Source organism: Poromitra crassiceps (genome assembly GCF_964638095.1).
Source record: "Poromitra crassiceps genome assembly, chromosome: 14".
NCBI lineage: Eukaryota > Metazoa > Chordata > Actinopteri > Beryciformes > Melamphaidae > Poromitra > Poromitra crassiceps.
Genome location: NC_139633.1, coordinates 9,027,435 through 9,049,623, shown reverse-complemented (window position 1 = coordinate 9,049,623; position 22,189 = coordinate 9,027,435). Strand labels below are relative to the sequence as shown.

Here is a 22,189-nt window from a genome sequence, read left to right as displayed (position 1 = left end):
CCTGAGACTGTTCAGCATGTGTTTGTACTACAATGTCACCGTGTTGTACCTGTTTTGAAAGTGTTGAAAACTCTGTGCAGGAGGTTGGGGGAAACTTTCTCTGTGGGTTTGTTTATCTTGGCACCAAACTGTGTTTTCAGCAAGAGGGCCAAATGCATGTTAATTAACTTCCTGTTTGGCCAGTCCAAGCTGGTCATGTGGCTGACACGGACAAACAAGGTGCAGGGGAGCACGGCCTCGGACCCGCTCGGTAGTCTATGTTCAGGGGGATAGTCTCTGCACACCTTAGGGCAGAATTTGCATACTATTCTTTGGTCAATGACATTCCGGGTTTTCAAAATGTGTGGTGTCTGGAGGGGGCAGTGTGTACTGTTGACGAGGGAGGGCTGTCTGTGCTATTCTAACTGTAAAGGTTCTGCATGGATGTCTGCTCTGTGTGGGATCATACTGTTGTGTTGTATGCTCCATCATGTTGTTGGGGTTGTGTGTCTAGGGTTGTGGGATCATGCTGGTATTACTGTGTGGGGTGGGAAGGGATGTCATGTGCATGTGCAGTGTTTTGTGGTCCTCTCTCCCTGCTTCCCTCTCTCTCCCTCTCTCCCTCTCTCTCTCTCTGCCTTCTCTCCCTCTCTTTTCCTCTCACAGACCATGGGGGATTTTATCTTTGCAGAGATGAGTGGGTTGGGCTATGTCTTTTTTCCAAACATGTCACAACTTCTGCTGGACTGTTGTTGCTGCTGCGGTTTCCTGTGGGGTGTGTGGGTGAGGGGGGCATTGTGTGTGTGTGTGTGTGTGTGTGTGTGTGTGTGTGTGTGTGTGTGTGTGTGTGTGTGTGTGTGTGTGTGTGCGTGCGTGTGTGGGGGTCATGTTTTATTAAAGGAACATCAAAGGTCAAAGGTCTCTCTCTCTCCCCCCACACTGGTTGGTTTAAGCACAAAGAGTCGAGAAGGTTCAAACATAAAAATATATAGGCTATGTTCAACATGCAATTTGGCTACTAATAAAGTTGTACTCATTAAGATAATCAGGAGGTTTACTGTAGGCCATTTAGGCCTACATGAGACAGGCCTATAGGCTAAACAATAAATTATACCATTGTTACCATTTCTCTTTTTTTACAGTAGCCTAAGTACAAAGGTAGGCTACTTAAAGACATTCAAATAACAACAATCAATCAAATATAACTAAACACAGAGCCAGGGGACATACGGTAACTTCACATTTACAGAAAGCCAAAATGAGGAAATGTGCGCTACAATCTGGCAATCCATCGGTTACAATTAATATAGCCTATATATTTTTTCTTCATGCGAATCGAAAATCTGTCGGGAGAGGCGCCCAACTCGTAATATTAGTATTTCCGACAGCACTTGAAGGCGGCCTGTCCCTTGAACATTGGACATCCGACCCAGCAGGTGTCAGTGCTGCGTACCCAGCGTTGTTCGGTGCATTTTCCGACAGGACCTGAACGCAGCATGGGACTTCTTCGATTTGCAGGCTTAACCCGGAAGCGTTTTAATATTGATGTTATCGATTCCTCCGCAGCAGTGATTGTCTGCCTCTGACCACAGTGCCACATTATCTCCGCTTCTCTCTGTGAACTGACACATTTGATATAAATACAACCCCCCTCCTGTTGTATTTGCAACATGTCTGACCCCCAGCTGCTCAGGGCGTTCGTGACCGAGCGGCTGGCCATGGCAGCAGATGAGATCTTGGGTCTGGTGGAGAGAACCATGGCAGATTACCGCGACGAGCTGGTCCGCTCAAAGAGAGAGATCATGCAGCTGCGCAGGGAGCTGGACTACTGCAGGCAGCCCCAGAGCCAGAGGAGCACAGGTGGGTGCAATGTGCATACCGAGAAGGATTGTGTACCGTGTGTGCATTGCAACCAGATCGCAACCATGCGTGAAAAGTTGCAACTTGTAAGATACAGTCGGTCACGTTACTTACCGGAAGTTACGTACGTGTGTGTGCGTGCGTGCGTGCGTGTGCGTGTTTGTGTGTGTGGCCGGCCGGCCGTGCGCTGACCCATTGACCACGCCGAGACTAGCCTAATGAAAACTGGTGTACTCAAACTATTCCCACTATTTAAAACTATTAAACTATATGTGTGTATACTTGTTCACAATAAGCTATTCCAGGCGTTCTGTCTCTGCAAGACATCCCAGGCAAAACCTTCTCTTCACACCAAAGAGACACTTTAATAATGAATAATCCAAATTCCATTCCATCCATTTTAGGTTAACAAAAGCAGGGATTTGATTTCTCAGTTATCAATTGAAAAAAAAGAAGCTAACACAGAAAATCAAACAGTAGGTGTCCATAAACCTTTGATGGACAGTGTGTATACCTGTAGTCAGTAAATATTATTATTTTTTTGTACCAGATGCCCCCGAAGTCTCAGAGGAGATGTTTGCCCCTCTGCACGAGTGGAGTCCGGACCTGGAGCGAGAGGAGAGCCCAGACCCGTTATCCCAGCAGGTGAAAGAGGAAGAGATGGAGCTCAATCTGGAGGCCGGTCCGTCGGACAGCTTGGAACATCTACATAATGAAGAGGTAACTGCCAACCGCCAGGTCCTCTCCTCCGACCAGGTTCTCCCCTCTGACCGCTCTGCTACAGCACATGTTAACAAAGACGCCAGTGACGCTTCTGTCTCTCCAAAGTACCTCGGCTTGCCCGGAGACGCCACCGATATCGTATGCAGCGTCTGCGGAAACGCATTCGAGTCCAAAGAAAGTCTAACCGACCATCTGCAGACTCACCCCGAGGTCAAGTTTTGTCACGTTTGCTGCGCTTGCTTCAGAAAGGACGTTGACCTCATAAGACACGTGGGCGAGAGCCACGCGGGCGACAAGCCGTTTAAGTGCCAGGAGTGCGGCAAAGCGTTTCTCCGCAGGGACTACCTGGTGGTGCACCTGCGCACCCACACCGGAGAAAAACCATACCAGTGTCCTTTCTGCGGCAAGTCTTTCACCCAGAGCGCCTACCTCTGCGTTCACAAGAGAATCCACACGGGGGAGAAACCCTATTGTTGCAGCGTGTGCGGGAAACGCTTCAGCAGCTGCGCGGCTGTCAGTCACTGCTTGAAATGTCACAGAACTAACGAGGGGAATAGCTGAAAGTTCTGCGGAGAGACACACGGGTCGACTGGGGAAGCTAGATATCGTACGTTCGGTGGCAGCAAAGCAAAGCCTACAGTATGATATTATTATTATTATACTGTTTGAAAATGGTGCTCCTGTTGAATTAGATGCATAACAATTCTGGTTGGAAATGTGGTGGAATTTTTATCTGTTTCTCAATAAACGCTCTTTGATGCTTCTGTAAAATCTCAATTTATTGCTGGACGTGATCGCAGGAGCACCTATCTCTCCTACAGAGCAAAACAGGAACTCCCCGAGGAACAGGAAGGAACAGAATAGAGAGCCAAAGTCACGGCCACTTCCGGTTTAGGCATACGCACCAGAGCCTATTCGTCCGCCATTCTTTTTTCCATCTACATTTCGTAAAATGCTTATAAAAAATAGTTTAACTTGGTCAAACCAAACTTAAACCGGAAGTGGGTGTGACTTTGGCTCTCTATAAGAGTAAGAGTAAGGGGAGTGGAGCTTGTAGAGGAAGGGGAATGCTTCGATACAAGCAGCCTGCAGCGCTCCTACAGGACTGGTGCCACACTGCATCAAGTAGACAAAAGAAAATAAATCCTCCACAGAAACATACTTTACTGTATTCCCAGCTTCAACACACTCTTTCACAAGTGAAGCAGTCAAATGCTTTTCAGAATAGGAAAGGGCAGAGGAGTCACTGGCCAAAATGTCAAGAGGGCTCCGCCTGTAGGGTTCCTCTGCAGAGTCGCTTCCGTTGCAGGCTCCTCTCTCAAGTCAGCTCCACTGTCAGGACAGGAAATGCACGCAAGAAATACAAAATACTAGAGACCATTTTGTGATGGCCTTCATTGTGATCTCAGCTGCACACTGGTACAATTTCCTGACTGCATCTTGCATGGTTGTGACTAGGGATGTTCATTTCGAACAATTTCCATAATCGAAATTCAGGAAAATTAACGATCAATTATCGATTATCGATAATATTAATAATGATATATATTTTTTATATTTTTATTATTATTATTATTTATTTATTATTTATTTTACAAAATGCCTATGTGCGAAGCGCTATGAAGCGCAATCAAATAGTAGTAGTAGTATAGCTATAGTAAATAGTATAGCTGGCTCAATCACATTGATCAGGTCTCGATAAGGTTCCAGACGGGTGATCTTTTCTGCATGCCGGCCGACGACGAGGCGCCTTCCTCGTTAACCAGGCTCGGATGTACGCTGTTCAAGTGGTGAATCATTGGCGTCTAGCCGTGTTGTACTTATAAACGGCATCACAGTTCTTGCAATGAACATTGTCGTCTTTTAACTGGAAATGGTCCCAAACAAAACTTTGCTTCGCTCGCTTCATTTCCTCGTCTGGCTGAGTGCTGACAATGTGCTGTTGCTGTTCTCACGCAGCAAGCCCAGTGAGACCACGCCCATAGCCCCACCCAGAGGTGTTCTGTTCAGTTGTCTCATAGTCCCATTGCGCTCTCACCTGGTTGCGACCACGTAGTGAAATCCAATCTTATACTGTAGGTTCAGCACATTTAGGCCTATTTGATTTGATTAAAAAAAATATTAAAAATCGATAACAATTCCACATGATCGAATCAATTCCTAAACGATCAATTATCGATTTTCGATTATTGATGAACATCCCTAGTTGTAACACTGCCGTTGACAAAATCAGCCCACAGACAGACAGACAGAGATATACTGTAAACACCTGGCAAAGTACTAAAACCGCTTCTGTCCTATCCCGCGACAATAGGTATCTCGAGGAACACATTTTGCCTTGATCACAGACATGCCCACACACACGTCCCGACTCACAAGGTGAACAAAACAAAAAAAAAACACTGTTGTGGCTTATGAAAATTGCATAGGTTTCCGGTCGGTGGGGGCAATTTGTCAGGAAATGCATGCAAAAAACAAAATAAAAGTTGTGTTTACATCTGTCAAAAGGACTTAACGTAAGGCGTTCTCGGTTGTTTTCGCCTCGTGACAGCGGTAGGTGACTGATTTGCATTATCCAAAACATTGAAAATAGTGTGTATGCATAGGTCTCGCATATGTTTGCTGTCAAAATAGCATACCGCTATCTGTGTGTGTAAATCTAAATCATGCAAATTACCATCTGGTACACATGTGGGTAGGCTATTTGTCGTTTTAAAGGTAGTTACGCCAATGGTGGCTAGTGTTAGCTCCTGAAGTTTTATGATCGGATTAGCTGTTTCTCTGTGGATAACGTAAACCGAAAATGTAAGCCAACTGTCTATGTATGTATGGCTTTATTACATGTTTTTGTAGTGGTTTTGCAAGGGCATTTGTCTTAAGATGTTGACTATGACGCTCAGGTTGGTTAGTTCGTCAAAAAGAAGATGAAAATAAAAGATTTTAAGTTTTTCTATCGTTCAGGCCCGTTGGCTGTAGGTGAAAATGTCTACTGAAATAAGCTGTTTTCACACTTAAACAGTGTGCAGAGACTTTGCTGTATGAATGAATCTTATTTGTATTGAAGTTGATGACAATGCTACTAATAATACTATGACCATAACATTTGTAACAATTTCTCTGTCTTTTGTAGACGCATCATTCGATCTTTTCTTCCAGTGGACAGCACGCGGTCGAACGCTGCACAACGTGCTGCAAACTTTACCACTGCCCCCTATGCCCTCCTAGTAAATACAAACCCAGCCGACCATCCAAGCTACAGCTGCACCTCGCAGTCCACAAAAAAAACGCCATTACGTTTGAAGGTAATTTATATCTCAATGTGACAGTGTGTGTTTGTGTGTCTTCTTGTGTCTTCTTAGTCATTGGCTAATTTTCGACTTGTCTTCTTGACTTGCTCTTAGATAAGAAGATCTGCAGATGCAACTTAAACTGCAGGGACGGGGGACATTTCCACTGCCCTATTTGTGACAAAACGATCATTCGAAGAAAAGACATGGAGGGACACCTGGAGACCTGCCAAGGCGTCCACAGCAGACACCCGCCTCAGCTGCTGCCCGGTCTGTACATCACCTAGAGACCCTAGTCGAGCTTCGGCATCTTACTCCTGTTGCGTTGGATTTTCCCTTGTCCATCTCGTCTTCTTCACTGCAACCAAACTCAACTGCTACGCCTTCTCCCCTGCTTCCACCAATCACAGTCCTCCCCCTCTTCAGAATTGACTGCTCCTCCTCCCCATCCCCAACAAGATGTAACCGTACTTGCTGTTCCCTCTGCACAACCATCTGCCATCCACTCCCCAGCGGATACACAGGCGACATATATATATATTTTTTTTTAAGATTATTTTTGGGGCATTTTTGCCTTTATTTTGATAGGACAGTAGGCAGACAGGAAAGGTGGGGAGAGAGAGAGGGGATGGCATGCGGCAAAGGACCTCGGGTCGGATTCGAACCCGCGTCGGCCACGCGAAGGACCGAGCCTCCGTCGTACGCGTGCTCACCAGGTGAGCCACCAGGAGGCACGCAGGTGTCATTTTAAACTGGATTCTGGAACTGTATCTTCTCTTCCTCTTATGCTGGATTTCAATTCAATCGCCATGTCCTCCTCTGTTGCCCCTCCTGCCGCCCAGGAGATGACAACTCCCAAGATGAATCTGGAATAAGGTCAAATGTCCTCACTGCAAATGTACTCGCTATATACGGAAAACATGGCCGAACATGTCCAGAGGAAACTGTGCATTGAAGACATGTTGAAGTCTTGTGAGTAAATGACAATATAGGCAAAGGGTATATGGTGTACATGTGAATGCCGAATGGACAACAACGAATGGCTTTGAATAAAAGTAGTAGCACACTACTATTGTTGTGATATGTTGTGTTTGCTGAATACTGTCAAACAATGGGCTGCTCACTGCCCTCTGTGGAGGACTTAAGAACTGCACCATCAGGATTGCCACTCTGTTGTACCTGTGCAATGACAAATAAAGAAATCCGAATCTAAAGGGCAACAGAACATCTGATCTGTGTGTGTGTGTGTGTGTGTGTGTGTGTGTTTGCTCTGATGAACACAGAGCAAAGTTAGTGTATTGTAAGATAAGCGTTTTTCACCGGAAGTGTCTACACACATTTATTTTGTATTATTTGTGTGCATTTCCTGTCCTCACATTGGAGCCAAATAACTTCCATTAATAAGAACTGAATGATGATTGAATAGGTTGTTCCCATTGCCATATGGTGAGCACTACACTCATCCTACTCTGCCTCTGATTGGCTGTCATGGTTCTGTGCTGTTGTCCCATTGGCACAAGGAGGCATTTTCAGGCCAAAATGTTGGCAGCACGGTATAGTCAAAAAAGCACCAGACCATCGTCTCTTGCGTTCAGTACTCTTTGGTGGAGCTGACTTGAGAGTGGAGCCTGCACCGGAAACAACTCCACATAGGCTTGCAGGCAGACACACAATTTATCAGCCACAGCAGGTTGGAGGCACAAACTACCCCCTCTGGTGATGGTGTGAATAGTGTCAGATGAGTTTACATTGGATACATTACACACACACACACACACACACACACGCGCATACTGTCACCATCTCTCTCTGAAGGGCCAGCACTAATTGCACAACAGGCATAGAATTTTCCACCTGACTACTGTCACATGGCTAAAGGCTATCGCTGACACACTTCCCTCTTATATATCTGTATGCTATCAAACCTCAATATGGTAAAGCACACAACAATACCATTTTCTACAAATAATTTGTTCTTTACTGAGCAGTATCAAATTGTAAAATTTAAACAAAAGTTCTATTCTCTAAATGTAACTATCACACCTAAGTTTAACGTTTTCACAAAACTGCCATGTTCCCCCTCTCTGTATATGAATGAAACGAACATGATGTCAAAGGTTCTTCATATAGGTTAGTTTGCACGGACTGCATGCGATACAGTAATCATATAGTGATGTATGTATACAGTCTATGGATATAATAGATACTTTGTTTAATGATCATAAATGGGACATGATCTGGCATTTTGTAATGAAGCACATTGTATATTATGTCTAAGCAATAAAGTAAGTGATGGAGGGGAAGGAGGATGAGGCATGGTAGGCTAGAAACGTGCTCCGTTTCTTTGTGTGTGTACTATGTATATATATATATATATATATATACTGTATATACACTGTATAGTGTGTGTGTATATATATATGTATATATGTGTGTGTATGTATGTATATATATATATATATATATATATATATATATATATATATACGGTATGTATATATATATATATGTATATAATATATACACACATACATACTAGCACATACAGCATGCGCAAGCTAATCCCACAAGTGTTCAATTGGGTTGAGCTCTGGGCTGTGGGCAGGCCATGTGCTGTAAGTGCTAGAGGGTTTATTTTATGTCTGTGAAATGATCTCAAAATGTCCAATTTGACGAAGTTCTCTCTCTTTTTCCAGATGCATATAACGATCCAAAAACGGAGAGCCTTGCCAGAGCTGAAAAGATGCACGACGTGCTGCAGAGACTTCCACTGCCCGTTCTGTAGCACAACTTCCTTTAAACCACAAGCAAAGTTGTGCACCGTCAGAACCCATTTAGAGCGACATTTCAACCGGGCAGTTCGCCATGAAGGTAAAGTTTGCAAGCATTCTCTCTGGAATTTGCAATCAAATTGTACATTATCAGCTTTATTTTAGCATGCAAAAGTAGTGCGAGACCCATTCCTGGCTGTTCATTGGCTAATGAGTCTCGCATTTTGGTCCTCTGCTGACGCCAATCTCTCTCTAGAGGACACTAAATATGTCTATGTATTTGTATCCGGCTCCTGACCTTATCATCACTGAATTTATAGCCTCAGACAGGAAGGATGACATGTTATCATATCATTAGGTAATTAGGGCAATCACCTAATAAAAACAAAACACACACACACACACACGCACGCACACACACGCACGCACACACGGACACTTCTCATTCTTATTATAATAGGATTATGAAATAATAATAACAATATAATTCTATCTTCTTATGTTTTAGGGTATACCATTCACCGATGTGGGTTACATTGCCGATCACGATTGCATTACCACTGCATCCACTGCCGGTCAATCCTGTCACGTAAAGTGGACTTCATTAAACATCTCTTATCGTGCAAGCAGAAGCACTCTGCAATAACATCCACCATCCCAGCTCCAACCTCCTCCATCCCAGCTCCAACCTCCACCATCCCAGCTCCAATAACCTCCACCATCCCAGCTCCAACCTCCACCATCCCAGCTCCAACCTCCACCATCCCAGCTCCAACCTCCACCATCCCAGCTCCAACACCCACCATCCCAGCTCCAACACCCACCATCCCAGCTCCAACACCCACCATCCCAGCTCCAACTGGAGGGGAAGGAGGACGCGGACGAGGCATGGTAGGTAGCAGAAGTGTGTTCTGTTTTGACTTTTGAGTGTATATGTGTGTGTGTATAATATATATATATATACTTCACCCGCTCAACTGGCAGCACTCAATTATACTGTACCTTGTTGGGTTGGGTTGCCCTCAACGTCTTGCCTGGCTGGCGGGCTCACAGATGCAGCTCGTACGGGCTCACACGCTCAGTAGCGGGTGGAGGAACAACAGCCTGGCCCCTCCTCATGCTGCTCACCAGCCTACGGGTGGATGAACAACAGCCTGGCACCTCCTCATGCTGCTCACCACCGGAGAACCCAGCCAGCAGAAGCAGTCGCCTCGCAAATAGTCGCCGCCCCGCACAAATAGTTGCCATCCTAGTTCTTCGCAACAGCGCCGCCGGAGAGTGAGAAGGACATAAAAGATAATTCATTCTACACACAGAGCACATGGACAGAGACAGACAAGGGAGAGAGTCAGAGAGAGAGTCGAACAAATGATGGATGTGAATAGCCTACTAGCGTTAGCTAACACTAGCACTACTTACTGAATATGAATCAAGTTGTATTTGTTTAAGATGATAAACATTTGTGTTTCTAGTCTAAGTGTGAGTCGGTATTGTAACCACGATAGCCCTACACTGCAAACTTAGCTTAGGAAATTGAGCAAAACAAACTGTTCGTAGGAACACTAGCATGTTAGCCTGGGCGAAGCTAAATGCCGTAAAACATGTTTCACAGATATTTTTTATGACCAAACCCTAACGGGGACTGCCCCCTAGTCCGATACCTCACGAGTCCGATACCTCACGAGTCCGACACCTCATGGTTTTGGGTTAGGGTCTGGGGGAGGTTAGGTTTAGGCGTGGGGGTGGGAGAGGTTAGGTTTTGGGTTAGGGTCTGGGGGAGGTTAGGTTTAGGCGTGGGGGTGGGAGAGGTTAGGTTTTGGGTTAGGGTCTGGGGGAAGTTAGCCTCTTTTTTCGGACTCGTGAGGTGTCGGACTCGTGAGGTATCGGACTCGTGCCATGGCACCACCCTAACCAAGTTGTTTCACTTATTAACGGTGTCCACCCGCTATGCCGACCACCCGCAATGCCGACCTTAGGTTTAGGCGTGGGGGGTGGGAGAGGTTTTGGGTTAGGGTCTGGGGGAGGTTAGGTTTAGGCATGGGGGCTGGGAGAGGGGAGGTCGGAACAGGGGGAACAGCGACATGGAACCTTATTAACAACAACCATTGCATTTTTTTTTAATAATCAAGACAAACTGGCTTATAAAGGGTTAAAATTCTGAAAATGAATAAACATTTGGGTATGTATGATGTCATCTGAGGCTATAAGGTTTGGCAAACACACAAAAAAAATATATATATCACCAATTTATTGTTAACATAATGAGGTCCCAAAAATGGTCACTCAATAAACTGGGACCAGAATGGTGTATTATTAAATAACGCCTCATGAGGGTTAAGTGAAACTGTAACGTTAGCACGATTTAGGAATTCTATATAAGTCAAGTCAAGTCAAATTTTATTTATATAGCACCTTTCATACACAAGGCAATTCAAGGTGCTTTACAAAAAATAATCGAAAAAACAAGCAGCAAAGCAATGCACATATAAAAAACACATAAAAAACACAGCCGACAGTTTTAGTTAAAATATATACTCAAATTAACAAACATGAAACATTATTTCTGTTTTAAATAAGTTACAAGGCACTCTTCAGTATTATTATTACATGTACAGTCCATTTGTTGGAAATGTACAGGAATCTTGTTTTTAAATTACAGGCCGAGAGAGGCAGTAGTTTAGTAGCAGTTAAAAGCAAGAGTAAACATAAAGGTCTTTAGCTTGGATTTAAAAATAGGCAGAGTAGGGGCAGATCTAATGTGTTCAGGGAGTTTGTTCCAGTTATGAGAGGCATAGTGGGAGAACGCGGCTTCACCATGTTTTGATTTGGTCCTCGGGACAATTAGTAGACCAGTGCCTGAAGATCTCAGGGATCTGGATGGTTCATAGTGTAGAAGCATTTCAGAGATGTAGTGTGGGCCTGACCCGTTGAGAGATTTGTAAACTATTAGCAGAATTTTAAAGTCTATTCTAAGATTTACTGGCAGCCAATGCAGGGATTTGAGAACTGGTGTAATGTGTTCAGCTTTCTTGGTTCTTGTTAGAACTCTAGCAGCCGCATTCTGAATGAGCTGTAGTTGTTTAATAGCTTTTTTGGGAAGACCATTGAAAAGACTGTTGCAGTAGTCTAGCCTGCTAGAAATGAAAGCATGAATTAGTTTTTCAAGATCTTGTTTGGACATGTAGCCTCTAATCCTTGCTATATTTTTTAGATGATAGAAGGCAGATTTTCTTATAAGCTTGATGTGGGAGTTGAAATTTAGATCAGAATCAATAATAATGCCAAGATTTTTTACCTGGTCCTTTGGCTTCAAAGATAGGGATTCGAGGTGAGCAGTAACTTTGAGCCTATCTTCTTTTTTGCCGAAGACAATTATCTCTGTTTTGTCTTTATTAAGTTGGAGAAAATTCTGGCACATCCAATCATTAATTTGCGCAAGGCACTGACACAGTGTCTCTATGGGGGCATAGTCATCCGATGAGAGGGCTATGTAGAGTTGGGTGTCATCTGCATAGCTATGATAAGCTATTTTGTATTTTTGCATAATTAGGCCCAGAGAGAGCATATAAAGGTTAAACAGGACAGGACCTAAAATTGATCCTTGGGGTACCCCACATGTCATTTTGGTTTGGTCAGATGTGTAGTTGCCAATGGAGACAAAGTAGTTCCTGTCTTGCAGATAAGATCTGAACCACTCTAGGACCGTGCCGGAAAGCCCGACCCAGTTTTCCAGTCTGTCCAATAGAATTTCGTGGTCAACCGTATCAAAGGCAGCGCTGAGATCTAGTAACATTAAGATTGAGATTTTACCTGAATCAGTGTTCATTCGGATGTCATTTATAACTCTGATAAGCGCAGTTTCGGTGCTATGATGGGGTCGGAAGCCTGATTGGAAGGGATCTAGGAGATCATTGGAGGATAGAAAGGTATTGAGTTGTTGGTAGACAGTTTTTTCGAGTATTTTGCTAATGAAGGGAAGATTTGATATTGGTCTGTAATTGCTGATTATAGAGGGGTCGAGGCTACGCTTCTTTAGCAAGGGCTTAACAACTGCAGTTTTTAGAGATTTTGGAAAAATGCCTGTAAGAAGAGAGGTATTAATTATCTTCAGTATGTCGGTCGCCAGGCAACTGTAGACATTTTTTAGAAAGCTTGTTGGCAGGGTGTCTAGGCAACACGATGAGGATTTAAGGCCTCGTATCGTTTCTTCTAGTTTCTTGTGGTCAATGACATTGAACTGAGTCATGTTAATTAAGCACCTATTCTGTGGGTGCGGCGGAGCCACATTTGTTCTTGATGTGGAAATAGTTAGTCTGATATTTATAATTTTATCCCTAAAGAAGGTCGCAAATTCATTGCATTTGACATTGGATAGAAGATCAGGGGCAATTTGTGGGGGGGGGTTTGTCAGCCTGTCAACAGTGGCAAAAAGAGTGCGAGCGTCATTGGTGTTTTTGCTGATAATGTCGGAGAAGAAGAATTTTCTGGATTTTTTTTTTTTTTATACATTAATTATCTTTCATCTTCAAAGGTTTGTTAACCCAATTTAGGTGCAATGGTAAGCCAGTCATTTTGATATGGATGAGATATTTGGCATTGTCTATTCTGCAGCCCTACACCGTTTTGCAACCTGTTACATTGTGTAAGCAACTGTATAGTATTTCATGGACACTGATTAATCCCAATGCAGGTCAGAAGATAAAGGGTATTTTTTTGATCTACAACATTACTATGCTTATGGTCTATTATGTTTGTGAAATTCTCAAAATTTCCAATTTGACTAAGTTCTCTCTTTTTTTTAAGATGCACATAACTATCCAGGAAGGAAGAGCCCTCCCAGAGCCCCGCCGATGCACAACATGCTGCAGTAGTTTCCACTGCCCGTTCTGCAGCACGGCTTCCTTTAAGCCCCAAGGGAAAGTGTATGTGGTGAAAAACCATTTGGAGAGCCACTTCAATCGGGCGGTTCGCTATGAAGGTAAAGTTTGCCATCATTCTTTCCGGAAATGCAATTGTAGTTACAATATGTCTGTGCAGTGGTGTGGTGTAGCTTATTGTAGTGGTGGGTATACTGTACATTTCAGCTTGAGTGAGGTGTGTGTGTGTGTGTGTGTGTGTGTGTGTGTGTGTGGGGGGGGGGGGGGGGATCACATCAAATTGATCAATTTAGTTCTTATTCATTATTTAATTTACAAGAAGTAAACACAATTACAGTCAAGATATTTTTAATTATTTTATTCACAAGCAGCGTTTTCCCTAGAACATTTTTCAGGCCTGGAGGGATTTCGAAACGTGCCCCGACCTCAACGGTGGGGGCCCTCGCTGGCGACGCTATACTTTTAGCTAACCTGTTCGCATCTATGTTCGCAATGGCATCCCATATATCATCATACTATTATGGGATGCGATGCGAACAGTTGTATTATGGGATGTGCGTTTCCCAGGCAACGACACACGTTGGCACATTTTGGAACAGTGCCGGACGCTGGCGCAATGCTCCTAAAAGCAAAATGCTTATTGTTTTGAATGATTTGGCATCTTCTATTACTGTCAACACTGTCAACACCAGTAGTAATAGTATGCCATAAAGGTTTATTGAGATTTTGGGGAGAGCAGGAAATATATATATATATATATATATATATATATATATATATATATATATATATATATATATATATATATATATATATATATATATAAGGCCAGGCCTGTAGAATGGTAGGGGAAACACTGACAAGACATTAACACAATTCAAGAATTGAGAAGAATGACTTTTCTGTATGTTTTAGGGTATACCATTCACAGATGTGGGTTACCATGCAGACCAAAACTGCATTATCACTGCATCCACTGCCAATCAATGTTGGCAAGTGGACTTTGTGAAACATCTCTCATCATGCGAGGAGAAGCACTCTGGCTCCTGACTTAGGGGTATCTTAACTGGCAACATGTGATACACAGGCTACATGTCTATGTATTTGTATCTGGCTCCTGACTTAGGGGTATCTTAACTGGCAACATGTGATACACAGGCTATATGTCTATGTATTTGTATCTGGCTCCTGACTTAGGGGTATCTTAACTGGCAACATGTGATACACAGGCTACATGTCTATGTATTTGTATCTGGCTCCTGACTTAGGGGTATCTTAACTGGCAACATGTGATACACAGGCTATATAATATGTCTATGTATTTGTATCTGGCTCCTGACTTAGGGGTATCTTAACTGGCAACATGTGATACATAGGCTATTATATATGTCTATGTATTTGTATCTGGCTCCTGACTTAGGGGTATCTTAACTGGCAACATGTGATACACAGGCTATTATATATGTCTATGTATTTGTATCTGCCTCCTGACTTAGGGGTATCTTAACTGGCAACATGTGATACACAGGCTATATGTCTATGTATTTGTATCTGGCTCCTGACTTAGGGGTATCTTAACTGGCAACATGTGATACACAGGCTATTATATATGTCTATGTATTTGTATCTGCCTCCTGACTTAGGGGTAACTTAACTGGCAACATGTGATACACAGGCTGTAATATGTCTATGTATTTGTATCTGGCTCCTGACTTAGGGGTATCTTAACTGGCAACATGTGATACACAGGCTAAGCTGCACTGTGGCTCAATGATGGATTAGTGTCTTAATCAAGCGAACACATTACACATTCAACATTCAGCCTGAATGTTCTTAGCAAATTCTATTTGAGCAATTAATCAAAACAAGTCCCTCTGTGACCTGTTTGTGGTAATGACCAGATACTTGACCAGATACTTGATTCAGATTTTGGGTATTCATAATTTACCCTTTTAAATAATAGGATCATGAAATAATAATTATACAATTCTATCTTATGTTTTAGGGTATACCATTCACAGATGTGGGTTACGTTGCCGACCACGATTGCATTACCACTGCATCCACTGCCGGTCAATCCTGTCACGTAAAGTGGACTTCATTAAACATCTCTCATCGTGCAAGCAGAAGCACTCTGCAATAACACCCACCATCCCAGCTCCAATAACCTCCACCATCCCAGCTCCAACCTCCACCATCCCAGCTCCAATAACCTCCACCTTCCTAGCTCCAACACCCACCTTCCCACCTCCAACACCCACCTTCCCACCTCCAACACCCACCTTCCCAGCTCCAACACCCACCTTCCCACCTCCAACACCCACCTTCCCACCTCCAACACCCACCTTCCAACCTCCAACACCCACCATCCCACCTCCAAGACCCACCATCCCACCTCCAACACCCACGTTCCAACCTCCAACACCCACCTTCCCAGCTCCAACACCCACCTTCCCACCTCCAACACCCACCTTCCCACCTCCAACACCCACCATCCCACCTCCAAGACCCACCATCCCACCTCCAACACCCACGTTCCAACCTCCAACACCCACCATCCCAGCTCCAACAACCATCACTGTGCCAACCCCCCCACGTGGAATGAAGCAAAGGGTCCGTGTGAGGCCAGTGCTACGGACAACATGTCCCTTATGCCATGTTTCCATGAACAAAAGAAATTTAAAGAAGCACATAGAAAGGAAGCACAGAGACAAACATGAGGACATGACCACAAGTTCCTACCTTCAGAGTGAATGCATGGATCCTGTGAATGGAGTCTACGCTGTCTGTCCACAGATCTCTTCGTGGGACCAACACTGTTCAAGCTAAAGTATGGTGGCCCATGTATGGGCACAGTGACTTGAGATGCAGGCCTGTTGAACACATGACAACTGTGATTGACGATTTCATGAATGAATGAAAATGGATGAAACATGCTGTGTATACAGAACACCAGGGTCAAATGTCGAAAGATTTCAACATAGTCTGGGAGGGTTAACGAATAGGCTAAATGGAAGTGGAACATTTATAATCTTTTTTTTTTTTTTTTTTTTTTACTTTTTTAGATTATTTGTTGGGGACATTTTGCCTTTATTGATAGCCAGTACAGTAAGCTGACAGGAAGAGTGGGGAGAGAGAGAGGGACCACATGCAGCAAAGGACCACAGGTCGGATTTAAGGACTAAGCCTTTTGTGGTACATTCAGGTACTTTCAGGTGAGCCACCGGGATGACCCGAAACAACAAGGCTCGGTCTTGGGGGCGGCCAAAACTTTCTATTTTGTATATCAACAACATGGTGAAGTGTCAAAGATTTTGCACTTTGTTTTGTTTACAGATGACACGATTTTGTTTAGTTCAGGAGTTGGTTTAAACCATTGGTTTAAAAGCTTTAGCAGAAAGCATTGCAAATGAAATGTCAAACTTAAAATATGGTTTGATGGTTTGCTAATAAAATAAGATGAAAATGTTTTATTGTCTATAGATGAAGTTTATATTATAGTATATATTAGTATATGAAACTATCTGAATTGAGATTTTGAATTGAGATTTTGCTGAGTAATAGTCTAATGGATGACAACCTGACATGGAAACTAGTTATGTAAAAACAAAGTTGTCTAAGAATATTTCTGTTTTGAACAAAGCAAAGTATGTGTTAAGATTACAAGTCAATGCAAATTGTGTATTATTTTTGCCTTATTTCAACTACGTGTGGAAGTCTGGGGCAACACAACCAACATAAAGCCATTGTCTATAATAATACAGAAAAGAGCAGTAAGAATTATTCATAATGGTGACTCATGAGAATATATATATAATATAATATATATATATATTTATATATTATATTACATTATATTATGTAATATACACACACACACACACACACACACACACACACACACACACACACACACACACACACACACACACACACACACACACACACACACACACACACACACACACACACACACACAATAGATACACGCACACATACACACACCGGTATATTCCTCCACTCCAACAGGTGGCGTCAATGAGAAATTCAGTTCATGCTTTCGACAGATGACTGGGAAGTGTTAAGTTCCGTTGTCCACCAAAACAGCTGAGCTTGTACAGCCAGTGTACAGCTACCACCAGCGAGCCAGCCGATGTTTTGTGGATGGCTGTCGTTCGCTAACTGTCCGTCTCGCAGTGTATTTGTCTGTTAGATATCTTGTCAGTCACCAGGCTTTGCTCCATCATGTCGGGGGGCACTGGTCTGCTGCGGCTGCTGGTGAGCGAGCGGTTGGCAGCAGCGGCGGAGGAGATCTTTGGACTTGTTGAGAAAACCCTAGCGGAGTACCAGGACCAAGTGGTCCGCTCCAAGACCGAGATCATCCAGCTCATCCAGCTCAAACAGGAGTACCAGGATCAAGTGGTCCGCTCCAAGACCGAGATCATCCAGCTCAAACAGGAGATCCACCAGCTGGGCATTTTCAAATCTGAAGTGACATTCAGAGCAGGTCTGTCTGCATCTCTAACTAAACGTATATAAATGATGAGGAATTTGATTGCATGCTATGCTGCCACTTGTGGAAATAGAGCAAGTTGTTGATTAGTCGTCTAATAGGCTGAGGCTAAAATTAGGGTATGATTTTAATAGTTAAAGGAACACTCCGCCCATTTTCAACCAGCTTTGTATCATTAGAACATCAGTAGTATATCAGAAAACTGTAAACTGTTTTGAAGTCTGTCATTTAATTTGACAGTTATTGAGTGTTAAAGTGTGGACCAGTGACATCAACTCATTAACTCAAATCAACTCTCAAAAACTGTCAAACTATTTATCATTCATCTAGTTTGACAGTTATTGAGAGTTGATTTGAGTTAATGAGTTATTAATTTGAGTTAGTGTGGACCAGTGATGTCACTGGTCCACACTTTAACACTCAATAACTGTCAAATTGAATGACAGACTTCAAAACCGTTTATAGTTTTCTGATATACTACTGATGTTCTAATGATACAAAGCTGGTTGAAAATGGGTGGAGTGTTCCTTTAAAGTACAAACATGCAGGTGAATTGAAGACTCTAAATTGTGTGTGTATTACAGTATATCGGTATATTACAGTATTCTCAACCCTTTTCATACTAAGGAGGAGGACCACAGGTGAGATTTTGACTCTGGACCCTGGATCCAAATATGAGAACATTTTGTCTAGAGATTAGCTAGATATGATTTTGTCCAGAATTTCATGACTGTATATAGGTAAGAGAGATAGCAGTGAAACTGTGATCAAAACAGTCATTTGTCTACATTAACTGATTGTGCTAACTTCTTGTAAATGAAATTATGCTGAACTAGTTTAACAATTCATACATTTTCAGGGGAGCCCCTGGAACCCACTCAAGATGCTGATGAAACAGCATGATTATTGCACAGGTGTGCCTCCCTTGAGCTGGTCATAATAACACATTGAGGATGGCTTATGTATATGTATGCCATGTGAAATTAACATTCAGTCCACGGGGAACGGCTCTGGCTCCATCCACCTGGCAGGTCCAGGTGGATGGACTATCTTGGCAAAGGAGAAGTGCTCACTAACACAAATTTAAACACATTTGTGATCCAAATTTGAGAGAAATAACCCTCATGTGTGTGCTTACAAAAAGGCTTGGATTTTTATTTTCAACTCATGAAAAATGGAGCAACAACAAAAGTGTTGTTCTTCCCATTCACTGTATCTTTGTTGTGCGGCGCATTCATCTTACAGTTGCATTATGACGCGATGGCTACTTCACAATTCATAGTCGCTCTTCTCTGTCCTGTTAGACACCCAGCCGGTCTCTGAGGATGTGCTTCCTGTACAGCCGGCGCCGGCGCCGCTGCCGCTTCCCAGCCTGGAGGAGGAAGAGGAGATGCAGACGCAGGAGCTCCCGCGGGTCAAAGAGGAACAGGTGGATCTGTGTATCATCCCAGACGTGGAGGCGGGTACCTCCAACGGTGGTGTGAAGGTTGAACTCGCTAAACCCGACCCCGCCGCGGGCTGCCACCAGCCGTCGGCGTCGTCCGGCAGCACCATAACCGTGATCCTGAACGAGGACTTTGACGACGAGTGGAACGGGAGCGACGGCGACGCCGCCGCCTCCTCCGTCACCCCGGCTCAGCGAGACGAGAAAGCGTGCCGCTTCTGCGCCGAGCAGTTCAACCGGGACTCGGATCTGATCAGGCACGTGGACGAGATGCACGCGGGCGAGAAGGCCTTCAGGTGCGCCGGGTGCGACAAAGAGTTCGCCCGGCGGGACCACCTGGCCGTGCATTTGCGAATCCACACGGGCGAGAAGCCGCACAGGTGTCCGTTCTGCGGGAAGTCCTTCGCCCAGAGTTCCAACCTCAACGTTCACATGAGGATGCACACCGGGGAGAAACCCTACTTCTGCAACACGTGTGGCAAAATGGTCGCGCACAGCTACCATCTGAAAACGTGCGGGATGACGGAGCTCAAGGGGGACAAGTCGTTCCGCTGCACGTCGTGCGGCAAAAGATTTCACACGGCTTCAAACCTGAGGGCTCATATGAAGATACACGAAGCGAGGAAACCGTACACCATCGTGTAGTTTTTAAGTTGGCGGCTCCGGCGAGCTTCTTGTCTGTGAACGTCTACGGAGGAAGAGAAACCATGACTGTGGTCTGAGAAAAGCACTCGGAAAACAAGATCAGACTTTGGGGTTTCAGCAAATTCTTGTTCATGAGAAAGCCACTTTTACCCATTTAAAGGAGTATGAGCAGTTACTTCTACCTTGTATGAAGGAGAGTGGATGGTGCACTCACATAGACAATGTAGGTAGGTAGGTGAGAAGATTATGACTTGAGTAAATGTCCAGCCACCAGGGGGGCATGTAGTTCCAGTGTTTCCCCTACCATTCTACAGGCCTGGTGGGCCTGCCAGGCCAACGGCGCCCCTGCTAGGCCAGAAAAAAATTGCAACAATTACCCCCCTGCTCCCCCCCAAATTTCAATAAACCTTTATGGTTTATTATTACAATACAACAATACTGGTGTTGACAGTGTTGACAATCATAGAAGATGCCAAATCATTCAAAACAATAAGCATTTTGCTTTTAGGAGCATCGTGCCAGCGTTGTTCCAAAACATGTCAACGTGTGTCGTTGCCTGGGAAACGCACATCCCACAATACAACTGTTCGCATCGCATCCCATAATAGTGTGATGATACTTGGGATGCCATTGCGAACATGGATGCGAACAGGTGAGCTAAAAGTTTAGCGTCGCCAGCGAGGGCCCCCGCCGTTGCGGTCGGGGTACATTTCGAAATCCCTCCAGGCCTGACAAATGTTCTAGGGGAAACACTGACTAGAGGTATAGTCATCTTCTACCCCCAAACCCTGTGTATGGAAGCCTGTTGAGGACATATATTTATTTTATTTACATTGCTTTCAGCATCTGTGAACATCTGTGCACAGATGAGGAAGTTAACCTCTAAGCCTATTACTTCCAGGTGTTGATTGCACCTCTGAAGATGGCTGTGTCTAGCAGTGTTGTAATAACCGAGGCCTTAAACTGCTGTAGGCATTTCCCACAATAGAACTCAAGTGCCAATGTCTGGATTTGGGACAGCTTTTCTGTCTTTTCTTGCCTTTTTAATGAATGGACGACGGTACTGATCTCACATGTCAGTTCAGCACAGTGACGTGGCTGCTGCCTGTCGTCTGGATCACAGAGCCTGGACATGCTTCATGGAGCAGCAGCAATACTTGTTTTGAGCCGCTACTCTTTGCTGGTCAGTAGCAGGCTTTCATGCGGTTACCATGACGACAGAGTGGACTCCAGCTTTCATACGGTTACCATGACAACAGAGTGGACTCCCATCCAGAGAGAGCAAAAGAAGAGTCTGAACAGACTAGGGATGTTCATCAATTATCGAAAATCGATAATTGATCGTTAAGGATTGGAATCGATCCTGTGGCATTTGGATCGATTTTTTAATTATTAAAAAAAAAAAAAAAATTTGCACTAGGTTTGGGTGGAATTCGTTCCTCCTCGCCCCACTCCATTGCACAGCCGACTAACGTGAGGTGGAGCTTCATATAGTCTCTAGTTTTCTGGCTGGGCACGGGCCTTTGTGCCAACAAAACTGTTTTAAACATGGGGAATTCACACCGGCATGCGCCGGGGACAGCAGTGTTGGAGAGGAGACACATTGAAATAAAGAGTTCATTGAGGAGAACACGTTTTCTTTCGTATTTTCTGCCATAGGCATTCATTTTGTAAAAAAAAAAAAATGAAAAATTTAATATTATATAAGTATTAATATGATCGATAATTGATAATTGATCGTTAATTTTCACCGATTATCGATTTTGGAAAATTTTCAAAATGAACATCCCTAGAACAGACCTTATTACCACAGATTAAACAGGGAGTGGAGGAACAGAGTATTATTCTAGGGATGAAGGTGGGAACCTTGGAATTGCGTAGATCCAGTCTGACCAATCAGAGCCATGCACTGACTGTCCCTCGTTAGACGCCTACAGTGTTGTTGTTGTTGTTGTTGTCGTCTTTTCTGATTCTCCCCAATTGTACTTGGCCAATTTCCCCCCTGCTGCCCCGGTCGCTGCTCCACCCCTCTGCCAATCTGGGGAGAGTCGTAAGACTAGCACCATGCTTCCTCCGACACATGCGCCTGT

At 43.9% G+C, this 22,189-nt stretch overlaps 1 protein-coding gene across 1 annotated transcript; it reads left to right on the top strand.

The window, feature by feature from the left end:
• Positions 1-1,605: 1,605 nt before the first annotated feature.
• LOC310788874 (uncharacterized protein) lies at positions 1,606-6,999 on the top strand. Its single transcript, XM_083650452.1, has 4 exons — positions 1,606-1,839; positions 2,390-2,559; positions 5,693-5,864; positions 5,964-6,999. The coding sequence occupies exons 1-4, from the start codon at positions 1,650-1,652 to the stop codon at positions 6,134-6,136; spliced, it is 705 nt and encodes a 234-aa protein (XP_083506578.1). The 5' UTR covers positions 1,606-1,649; the 3' UTR covers positions 6,137-6,999.
• The last annotated feature ends 15,190 nt before the right edge of the window (positions 7,000-22,189 follow it).